This window comes from Atractosteus spatula, chromosome 8 (assembly GCF_055471065.1).
Source record: "Atractosteus spatula isolate fAtrSpa1 chromosome 8, fAtrSpa1.hap1, whole genome shotgun sequence".
Classification (NCBI taxonomy): Eukaryota; Metazoa; Chordata; class Actinopteri; order Semionotiformes; family Lepisosteidae; genus Atractosteus; species Atractosteus spatula.
The window spans coordinates 18,602,131-18,614,498 of record NC_142713.1 but is presented as its reverse complement, the minus strand read 5'-3'; the positions used below and the strand labels follow the sequence as shown (position 1 = coordinate 18,614,498).

Here is a 12,368-nt window from a genome sequence, read left to right as displayed (position 1 = left end):
CTGAGCACAATGGTTGGGTAGAGTCCAGTGAAATAAGTCCCATCCAAACAGATGGTCAGATTAGAGAATGCTCAGTGGTCTTCACTCATACACAATTATTATTGAGTTTATGCTTAAATGTATTGCAAATTTTGAGGTGATGCTTAAACTGAAATCATTTTAATGGATAAATTCAAACAGACCAATCGATAATTACACACCATTTGATAATTATGAAAATGTTTTTTATAAGTTAAAATTTTAAAATTAAAACATCTTATACTACACACAGTTGAAATAATATAATATATAATATTCATATTATATAAATTATAATTATCACTGTATGTTTTAGCGTTGTCTGATGTCTTTGTTCAAAACAATGTAAAATTAATCATACATTTGCATATACTGTATAGAGAGGGACACTGAACAGCTTCATCTAGCCCTACCATGTCCTACTACCTATATAGACTGTGTTGGATTCAAACAGTGGTCACATTGAACCAGTACAATTTCCTCTAGGGGAATAACACAAATTTCTTTGTGTTATTAATTTCTATGTATACCAAAAACACTTCATTTATCCAGGGTAAACAGTGGTTGAGTAAATAGTTAACTGTGTAACCCTGTTTACAGCGCTGTGTTATACTCACACAGGTGAAAAAGCTACAGTATGGTGAGTACGAAGAACATTCTAAGGCTTTGAGGAATACACCTACATCTAGTACAGGAAGATATGTTGTAAAGTAGTGAATAATATAGAAGTATTATCAAAGAAGGGAAGTACCTGTGACCGCTAGGTAATTGTGCTTGAGTTCCACAAGGATGCTGTCAAAAGCTGCATTTAATGTCAGGAGCAAAGCCAGAGTTAGAAGCCATTGGCAAATCATTAACTACCTTAGTAATTTCTGTTTCCACAGTACCTTTGTTAAAATCCCAACTGGATGAGCACTCATTAGATACAAGATTAGACTGCAACAATTTGTTCAAGAAGAGACAAATTGTAAATAGAATGGAAAGCGCCAAGTAACTGAGGGTCTAGGCCAGATATTTTCTTAACATTGGAGTCTAGACATACAGTACAAGACCGGATTTTAGGGACTTTTAGAATTGAGCAGGGGACTTGGAGTAGGGTCCTGAACCCAGGTAATACGTGTAAGTCTTCTTTTAGCTACCGGCTCTGTCACTGAAATAGCATCTTCAGCAGTAAAAAGAGAGAAACTCAAATGTGTGACAGCAGGAGTAGTCACAGTTGTTATGACTGAAGGAAATAAGGTGAGCAACTGCTCATTAATATACTGTACACTATACAGTATATGGTGTTGTGAAATAAGAATTACATTAAAGTTACACTGTTCAAGAGAGAGATCAACATCAGACTTATTAACAGGTTTGAGTATTTTATTGAACTGTAGATACACTAAACTAGAGTACATTACAAAATACAAGGAATGTTTAGGCATTATCATATCAATCTGCTCAAGGTGATCTCCTATACAGATATATTTTGTGGTATTTGTGCTCTATAATATGTAATAGTAGATAAGGCATATTTAGTAAATGAAGAAAACCACAGCAATTTATTGAATTACTGGTTGATTTAGGCTATGATTTATTTTAATTTTATATTAAGTTCTATGGCTAACAACAGTAGTTTGAGTAGCATGCTCTCTTGTAGTATGGTATTATACCAATATGTTTTTGCGAGAAAATAAATGGCGTTATGTAGAATGAGTATAGAGTTGTGTAGTTTATATGAATGTCCATGCACAGCTAATGATATTGGGGTTTTCTGTTGTAGAAATGTTCCATCTATGCAGTAGTTAGTGACCTTTCAATGGGTACCAGTCTTGCATGATGAAAGATTTGGTTTAATCTGAGCCCTAGGTTTCCTATGCTTTACTATTGTTTCTCACATACTTTAAATGGCCTTGCAAGGATATGTACATATCATTCTATTTCTATCTTCATCTTTTTTCATTTGCATTATGTCTCATGGGATTGTTGGCAATCTGTACTGCTGCATTGCTTAACATTGAACAACATAATGCTTTTCTGTAGAGTCATTAAATCAGTATGAATTGCAAATTATTTCATTAGCACAGGACAGATCCTTGAAATTCAATATGAATTTAAAGCTTTTGTACACTGAATAGGCAGTGGAAAGCATAAGGTATCACCATGTGGTGGGTGATCAGGGTAATTCACAGTGGTTAAGGAGTGTTGAACTATCATAGCTTTGACCTAAGGGAGCCACTGTCATTACAGCTGAAATCTCCATCTGTACTCACACCTTAGTGTGAAAATCTTGAAAATAAGAAGCAATGAGATTTAAAGGCAAAATAGGTTTTGGGAGGGTTTGAGGGTTGGACTGTTGGCACAAGAACAGGAGGAGCACAGGCTCTCATTTACCCTAGAAACAGAGAACACCGTAAGTAAAAATAGAAGAAATCTGTCAAAAATATTAAAATTAGGAATATTGGTTAAAATGGTTTTTCTATGTATATACAGTATCATTTAGGAATCTTGCTTAAAAATAGCAAGCATGCATTGTGTTACTAGAGACATATTTTGAAATGAGATTAAAATGACCGGGGTCACATGTAGGAGAAATGAGATCCCGATTTCTTCAAACCCAAAATTTTCAAATTATGATGCATTATTCATTAAATATTTCTGTCCTAAAACTGGTAGCTCATTAAAAACCACTTGAAACACTACATTTGTGGGTTAAAAAACAGATAATGTTGGTTAATTTATGCATTACCTCCTAATATTTATCTTAATGATGCCTTCAGGCTATCCATCTACCCATCCATTTTCTAAGTGCTTCTTCCAATTCAGTTTCTAGAGCCTATCCTGGCAAACAATGGATGCAAGGCAGGGTACACCCAGAACGGGACACCATTCCATTGCAGGACCAACATTGAACAAACACACACGCTCACACCAGGGCCATTTTTTGTCAAAAGCCAAAAAATTAACCTACTAGTATGTTTTTGGACTGTGGGAAGAAACCAACACAAACACAAGGAGACCATACAAACTCCACAGTAGGATACCAGTACAGAGAGACAGAGATGCTAACCACTGCGCTACTTGTTACAATGCGTAGTACTGGACCCTATGCAGGCAGTATAATCCGGAAGTGAGTGGAGCAGGACGATGGGAAGGAGATGACGAGGATCAGGGCGGGTTGACGAACAGGGGGGCGTGACGACAGTGAACTGGTGCTCGGGGGGCGTGACCATGGCAAACAAGTCCAAGGGAGTCCAGGGGGAAACCGGGGCGAAGTCCAGGGTCCAAATCCAGTAGATCCAATCCATGATGCAAACAAGATACAGTTAAAAGCCGGAACAGAATCCAGTATAGGGATGGGGAATAAAACAGGATCACGAGGCCAGGAGCTCTGAACCCCGGACTCAGCAGGGTCAGGATGCCGATAGGAGGCCTATGCCCTCAAGCTGCAGGCGTAGGGCGACTTAGTGGTAGGCGGGCCTCCAGGCGTGGTGAGAGCGTCCGCCTTAAATTAGGAGGGGCAGGATTGGAGGCAGGTGCACATAATCAACTAAAATGTGAAACAGCCATAGCACCCTTAAGAGGAGGAATTACAATCGTGGCACTTCTGTGCTGTCTTGCCAAGAGTAATTAAAATAAAAAAACTTTCCTTAACGAGTAATGGTTTTAATTTGAAAGAAATGTGAGATAAGGGATGCAGATTTCCCTTTTGTAGGAGAAGCCTGGCAGCAAAAATGTCACAGTGATAATAAGAATTAAGAAAACGGCATTACATTCTAGAGATAATTAAATTATTATACACAATGTCATATCATTTCACATGATATTACATGATGAATCACATGAATACCACAATGATTCTTTTGAATTGTAACATCTACAATTACTCGTTTGAGAGAAAAGTAAAACGGTAAACAGTAAAGTCCATACTGGAGCCAGAGCATCTCATTGGGCCAGAGCTCATCCTGGTTTCTATGGCATTTAGCAAAGTAACTCAACACCTGGATGCACCATTGGTCCATTGCAGTGATTTCCCCCTAGTGATGCTGGCCGCCGTTTATACAGTTGTGTGTACTGGGCTAATCACTCACCTCACTCAAGGACACAACAACAGTGGCTACAGTGAGACTTGAACCCACATTGTGTCAATTGGGGCTCCAAATGCTTCCCTCTTTTTCTGCATTGCCCCCTGGGAGAAAAGTAACTTGAGAAAAATTCTGGAATGAAATCCAGACTATTTCCAGAGTAACCTGATGACTCAATCTGTCAGTTTTGTTCTCTACCTGGTTACGTCAATGTGGTGCTGTTTAGCACACATCCAGCATCGTTCATTCAAAAGACTCGTTGTTCTTCTTTCAGAAGCAGCATAAGGGAGTTGCATGTGAGTGTTTATTCTTTGTGTAAGGAAATATATGAGAATGCAGCCAAAGCATACCATTTCAAGGCATCCTCACTACATTCCCACGTGAGTCCCATTACCCAAAGAATAAACTCAGGGAGAAGCAGTCAGTCCAGTCCAGATCACATTATAAAGGCAAGTGACTGAAAACCCACCTATTAAACAAACATGCAATGAAGGTGATGGAAGCTTAGTGTGAAACCTACTGTACTTCTAGCCCTAAGAATTAACCGTCTCTGATAAAAAAAGTTTTGCCAGACTCACCTTTGTTCTGATGGGACTTGGAAAAGTATTTAGCTGGTGAGTAGGATGGAAGCTTTCTGTAGTTTACTCAGTCATCCAAAGACATTGAGGTCTTTCTAACACGCAAGCCACTAACATGTCATCGTCAGACTAAATTCGAATTTAGCATCTAGGCTACCCAGATTAAGGGGAATGTGCAGCAGACATGGTCCTACTGGTGGTTTTTTATCCTTAGAACCCTAAGTGAACTGACATTGTTTTTTTACCAAACCAGACAATGAGCATGTTAATTAAACATTTTGAGCAGTATATTAATTGTACCTCACAGTACAATAAACATCTATTCATATTGACTTCTGAGCATGTATTAACTTGATGTTGTTCATCATTCTGAAATTCATTTAAATCTGCCATAGTTAGTCCTGATTCTGAAGCTTAAAAAGAGCTCAGTGTTATGACAAATAACAGCTGTTATTTGTTTAGTCAAAATTGTTAATGAGCTCAAATGTTTTCATTATTGGTGTGATTGATATTTTAATATATCGGCAGCATTTAACGTATTTTCAACATATCCTCAATTTGTGGTACTGTATCTCTAAATTTGTCTCACATTGGCATTGGTCAATCAATCAATCAATCAATCTATCAATCAATTGTATTTTTTATAGCACCCTTCAATCCAAAACATTCTTAAAGCACTTTACATGACTTACACATAGAAAAACTTACAGTAAACAAAAAGTAAAGGCAAGATTTAAAGACATCAACATACTGTACCGTTGGCTGCATTTTTAAAAGGTCAGGGAGAGTATTCTAAATACGAGGGGTTACCATTGAAAAGGCTCAGTCCCTTACTGTACATTTTGAAGTCCTTGGAATGTTTTGAGGAGCCTTGAACTAGTAGAACAAAGTGAGTGAACTGGGATATGTGGGAATAATACATTTTGAAGTTAGCCAGTGCATGGTTTTTAGCACAGCATAAATATATTCGGATTCTTTTTTGTATTGTCAGCGCTCAAGCTGATCAGTTCTGGAAATACTGTAGTTTCTAAAGTAATGTCTTGGATGAACCATCTAACAAATCATTGCAGTAGTCTAACCATGAGGAGATAAAAGCAACAAAAAAATTATCATCCTCATTCAGAGAAATTACTGATCTTAAATAAGATGTGTTTTACACACAGAAGAAAGATTATTTGTTCAGGTGAATTGAAAGATAAGGAAAACGTCATCTCTATTTTTTTAACAAAATATGAGGGAACACTTTCTGTATTACCAAATGTGAGATTTAAACTGGATGGGAAGAGCTAATTAAAATCATCTCAGTCTTATTGTTGTTTAATAGGAGGTAATTGTGACCTATCCACCACTGTATGTCTTTAAGACATGTGCCTAGTGTTAAATAAGCAACTTGACGATTCAGTGTATGCAAATAGATTTAAATTTAATCAGAATAACAGTGGAAGCCACCATATTTTCCAATAATCTGACTTGATGGCAACTTGAGGTCACTAATCAATTCTTAATCCAAGTTATCAATCTTTTGTCAGAAATGTTATCAAAGCCTTCTTAAAATCATTATGTCATATCTGCACTCTTTGTCGTCAAACATGAGTGCTTATTTAAAGGATTCTAATATGTTAAATTAAGAAAAAGACTAATTGCATATCCTAAATACGTACAGTATACATATTCAGCAATGATTTTTCTGTATTGTACAGTATACCACAGTGGTCACTAAATGATTTACGGGTACCTTATCTCAGTCATGTATTAGTACAGTTAAATTGTATTTATCATATAAAATATATTTCAGAGTGACCTCTTTTCAACATGTTTTTTCATGACTTTTGCGCTTTAAAATGGCATGTTATAATATCAGGGGCAAAAACTCCATTGCAGTTCCATCACAAACTTATATACAGTAGAAAATAATTAAAACTATTCATTAGTATTACTAATATCGTATCCTTTTGGTAACAAGAACCATTTTGCAGCTACATATATTATCTGTTAGAATGCTTGCTGTTCTTTTTTTTCACAGTCAGGTTCAACAATGGTGTCAGTGCTTGGTTGTATCCATGACAACAGCAGAAAAATTTGGTTGCAGATATTTATGTTAGAACTTGCCATTATAAATGCAAGTTGTAAATTTACTGAATACATATGTCAGCTTTTCTAAATCTTCACATTGCAGTTTCTGGATTTTTCATACAGATTTGTATGTAGGCTTTACAAAATGTTTTTTTTTTTCCTGCTTGTCACAAATGTGCATCATTAGTGATATTGTCTTATTTTGGCAGTACTTCCTGTGATGTCAAGAAAGGGTCCTTCCTGAACTGACTAAGATTTCTTTGCTTCAGCAGCTCTGACATGACTACAATGACTGCAAAATGAGTATGGATTTTAATTTGTTAATATTGCTCTAGGGTGTGAATGCTTGCATTTGTTAGGCGTATATGAATGCTACCTATTTAGAAATATTTTGCAGAGGGCTTCATTGTGAGCTGTTCTGTGCTGCATTGGTGTTTTCATAAAACGTCACTTCACGGGTTCCATTAGGATGCCACATTTTTACTACAGTTAAATGGATTTTTTTCTGGTGGTATTAAAAATATCCAAAATGTTTCCAAGGACTAATTTTGTTTATCTGAAACAAGGGGATTATTTGGTCTTCTTTCTGCCTTAAATGCCAACATTTTACACTGTTTAAGACAGAAGATGAAGATGTGGCTCTAAACATCTATGGTTTGAAGTATTTCGAAAGCCTGCATACTTATCAGGAATCAGTTCTCTGTCTGTGAGGAGCTGGTGGGTTTTGTTTTAAACTCATGTGGATAAGAAAACACCTCTGTGGGGCAGCATGCTGGAAGAATGCTGAACAGAAGTGAAGCATTTTATGTAATGACTCCTTGGCTATTCCTGGCTTTGGGAGTCTAAACCAGGATCAACTTACATTCACGTGAGGCTTTGCTGCTGGGATGGATATGAAGACCAACACGATAACATGTTTCATTCTTTCCAATGTGAAAGTGATCTAAAAGCACCTGGATGTTCTGTGACTTGGCGACATTATATGACCTGGAGATGGGGTTTGTTTGACGGAGCATGGAGCTTATGGGCATGGATACCACCAAACAAGTCTTTTGACTTTATTTTTTTTCCATCTTATTATCACTAAATTCATGTTTTATTTCTTTATATGCTAAACTTTATATCTTTAACTCCAGCCTGGAATAAAAATTAAACTGCTGATCACATTAGCACAGTATTAGTAGATAAGATCTGAGCAATGTACAAACTGAGGTGCATGCACACAGTATTTCATATCTTGCTAGTATTAAATTAAGCAGTACAAAAAGTATAAAAACAAGTCTGTTAAATGTTCCTGAGACCTACACCTGTTGATTTCCTATTTTGTAAGAAAAAGAACTCAAATGAAAACAAAAACAAATGTGAATTTATTTTTGAGGAAGCTGTTTCTTTAATATTGTACTGTATATTCCCTTGCTTTCCTAGATAGACAAATAACCTGGCAGTGTGGTTTCCTAGCAACAGCAGGGTGATAAAACTTTGCTGCAACAGTGAGGAAGAGCATCTCTTCCCATTTAAGATGAGGAAGTGCGACCTGTGACATAATAAACCCCATACATCAATGTGTGACCATACAGTATATACGAGTCTGAAACCAATTGTATTAGGTGAAGTTTTCAAGCTGGATGGATTTCCTTGTGACTTTTTTGTTTCAAGTCTTTTGGACTGTGGTATATTTTGTGAGCCTGTTTTAAAGTTTATATAAAACATATTACTGATTGTAGATTATCTCACCTTTAACAATGAACTGTTAAAGTGTAGTCATACAAGCATATTTCAATACAGATCTCTTTTTTGTTGTTGTTGTTGTTGTTGTTGTTTTTTATTGCTTGTTTATTGCTTATCTTGGGAGAAACAATATTGTTTTGTTGTGGGTTTAACTGACAGGCCTTAACTTAACCTTACACTTGTTAATGAATAACCGGTGCCCTTGTATGAAACTAAGTTCAGCTTTGCGTAACTCATCCATCTTCACACAAGATTTACACAAAGCATAATTTGGCCTGAGTAAAGGCAAATATTGTACAGAATGGGTGTTTGTGTGTGAATGATATAAATTTAATTACCTTACATATTCTCATGGTTTAATGATACAAAAATCACTGTATTTCACTGTACATGTTTTACCAGCATGTTTTAATTTATTCTTAAGTCTATTAGGTATCCCGTAACAGCTCAGTTAATCAGCCTTACCTGGAATCTTGTGGTTGTGATGATTCCTTTCATTTTATACTGAAATATTGATAGAATCGAAAGTGTCCTAGCCATGATAACATTTTTCTTTCCAAAGCATATTCTGGAGACTTAAAAATGTATCATTGATTTGATCCATCAGAATAGCTTTTTTAAAATTTTAATATAATTTGATAATGCCTGTTACGAATTCTATGACAATTTTCACATTAAGTTGTAGACAACAGCAATGACCTAAAACTCAATAGATCTTTTTTTCTATTTTTCCCCTTTGAAACTGTTGAGAGTTTGTACTAAACTTTTCAATGTTACACTAAAACATGATGTTCTTTACTTTTATAAATGTTTTATATTTATTGTATTCTTTGTTCCTCCGTTCTTTTATTATAACTCATTTCCCTGTGTATTCCTCTTAAAGAAATTCTTAGTTAAAAAAATGTTGTCACTAATGATACATTTCTCTCTCCAACAGTACTGAGCATCGGAGAAGGGGGATTCTGGGAAGGAACAGTGAAAGGGCGTACGGGCTGGTTCCCTGCAGAATGTGTGGAAGAGGTTCAAATGAGGCAATATGACCCACGGCAAGGTAGGGATTGGGGTTGCTTTTTTGGAAAACATGCACATGTGCTGCTGTCTTCCTTCTTTTCAGTAGATTGGTCAAATTCTAAAAATGACTAAAAAAGCTAGCTAAAGAGATCGGGTACTTATCCAATACTTTGCTGCTAACTCATCTGGTTGAATGAACCAGAGAGGCAGATGCGAGGGTGGAGCTGGGATGGAAGGAGTGATTTTAGAAAAGATGTGTGCTGAGTTGTGGGCAGTCAGGGAGTATTTACACATAGGAGAACAAAAGTGCAACATTAGAATTTGATCTACTCGAGAACCACTGTTAAATAAATACCATTTAGTACAAACCCATTTCTCTTTGGCTGAGTCCTGGTTATATACAGTACTGTAGATCATTAGTTTTATAAGAAAATAATTAGAAAGAGGTGGCATCTCTCCTATAATCAGCATTGATCCTACTGTAAAGTGCCAAAGAGCTTGTAGAATGTCAAAAATGCATGGCTCAGTGGTTGAACAGGTCAGAAAGCCTTTTTGTAGTTCTTTATTCTCCCCTTGCTGGTACAGCTGTCGTTGCTGTGAAATGAGAACAATAAAAGACACAATCTGTGATACCAGATTTGGTAGCTGTAAAAAATAATTGGCTAGTGTTTTTTTTTAAAAGCTCAGTGTTATAAAATAAATATTGTTTTTCTAAGGTCACAAACAAATATTTTGATAACATTGCTGTATATTATTTTGTCTTACACTGCATTCTATTCTTCCAGCAGATGTTCAGTGCAGCCACATCTTTGATCCAGCCCATTTCAGGGCTTTTTTAAAAGTAACTCAATAAGTTTTCCACTGTTAATTAATCTGCTTAGTTGAGCGAATATGGGTAGAATATGGATTGAATGAGTGAATATGGGTATGGATAGCTCATTTGAGTGCAAATGGATTTTTGTTGCAGTGCTTGATATACTAAATTATTGCTTATTACATTACTACTTAATGGTGATGGATTTTTGACAGTAAAGAACAATTGTTATGCTTGTTTCTGATCTCCATACATTGGTAACACCAGAACATTGTTCATAGAAGACGTAGGAAGGTGTGATAATGTGCTCCAGATAAGTTATTAAACAAAGTTTTTAGAAGTTTTAGCAGCAAGTGGTGGTTTTATAAGAAAACTTGATAAATGCCTGCTTTAGATGTATGCCGAGTCCCTCCAGCCAACTTTCAGCTCAGATATCGACAATGAGCGAAGATTACCCCAGCCTAGGAGCAAGCCAACTAAATATCCTATTTAAATGCATTGTGAGATTGTCATTGAGACAGATGAAAAACTTCACACTTAAGGACAGGAATGGAGAGTCTAAATCCTGCGTCAAAGGTCCTACAATTTTGTCAGTTTTGTCAGGTCAGTTGCTACAGTATGTTTCTTAAATAGAATATACAGTGTATGCCCCTAAAAACGAAAATATTGGCACCATACTGTATTTATGAAACAAGGCAGTCCTAAAATTAAATATAATAAATATTGTCACTCTATAATTTTTTTGTGGTACCGCTTCTCACATTATTGAATCCTTGTTTAATTAGTATTAGTATACTGTACACTATGATGCACATAAACTGAAATAATCGATTTACACAATGAAGCTTTATGATTTCAAAGGTAGCAAAACTAATAAAGATCTAATGACACAAGTAATACATCAGATATAGTAATAAGAAATATAGTACATTGCGGACCACAAAAGGAGAAATACGATTAGCTGATAGTTTGATTAAACATTTAAGAAAAAAAGTAATGATTATCCCAACATAATAATTCACTGTAAATCATTATTTTATTGATTTTATTGGTGCCTGTCAATATGATTTCTAAAAATGAACTGAGGATTTCAACGTGAGCAGCTGTAGTGAACAAAAGGGCACAATCTGAAAAGTTTATATTGGGAGTAGTTAAGATTGGTTAAATTATACATTTTTTACAGCAATAGGCTGTAAGACTAAGCTATTTTAGAACTTGGTGGCATTTGAAGGCACCTAGCAATGTGAATTGTCAATTTATTATTATATACTAAGAGTCCATTGTGGATTATTATGTGTTTCTTGATTAAGCATTGTTGTATTAGGCTTTTTTCTGTTGCTGAACATACTTAGCGATACCAGCTGTCACACAATGGCCTGAGGAAGGCCAAAGTAGGTCCGTTTTATAAAAGAGAGGCTCCGCTGCAAAGCACACAAGTAAAATAAGTGAAGTTTATAGTGCTCCCAGTCCTCCACACCAGAAAAACAAAACCCCAAAACGGAACAAAAATAATTCTACAAATAAAGATACATCCTCCTTTTCTTATTGCTTTCTCTCTGTTTTAAGTCACACTACCTGACTCACCAACCAACAACAACCCTCTTAGGCTGAGGAGCCAGCTTAAATAGCATGTAAGCCCCTCCCCCTCTGGAACAAACCATTTCTCCAATTCATATGCATGTGGTTTTTCCCATCTCCATAAATAAACCTTGAGAACTGGGGTTAGGTTTGGCCTTCTGAGGCCACCATGACTCACCCTGGAAGTACCAACACCAAACAAACAGTGAGTATCGTACAGAGCGCTCTCCATTCACACCACAATACTCACTCATATCTGTGTTTAAGTATGTGTTTTATGTATGTGAATGTATATGAAATTAAGTAATAGCAGTTACTGGTAAAGCCCTGAGTGTGCATCCCCAGGAACTTATCTAGCAACCACTCAATGGAAGGTGTACGAATAGTGTATTTCTCATGCTACCTGTACCTCTCTCTCCTCTGTCACACCAGCTTTCAAGAACTGGATAAAGCTTGCAACAGGCTATTCTACTAATAACACTGGAAACATCCTAATTGAAA

At 36.2% G+C, this 12,368-nt stretch overlaps 1 protein-coding gene across 1 annotated transcript in view; it reads left to right on the top strand.

Moving 5' to 3' along the window:
• shank3a (SH3 and multiple ankyrin repeat domains 3a) overlaps positions 1 to 12,368 on the top strand; it is a 476,554-nt gene that overhangs the window by 332,003 nt on the left and 132,183 nt on the right. The window contains exon 15 of the mRNA XM_088922585.1: positions 9,402 to 9,515. Coding sequence (XP_088778711.1) covers positions 9,402 to 9,515 — 114 coding nt within the window. The remainder of the gene's footprint in view (positions 1 to 9,401; positions 9,516 to 12,368) is intronic.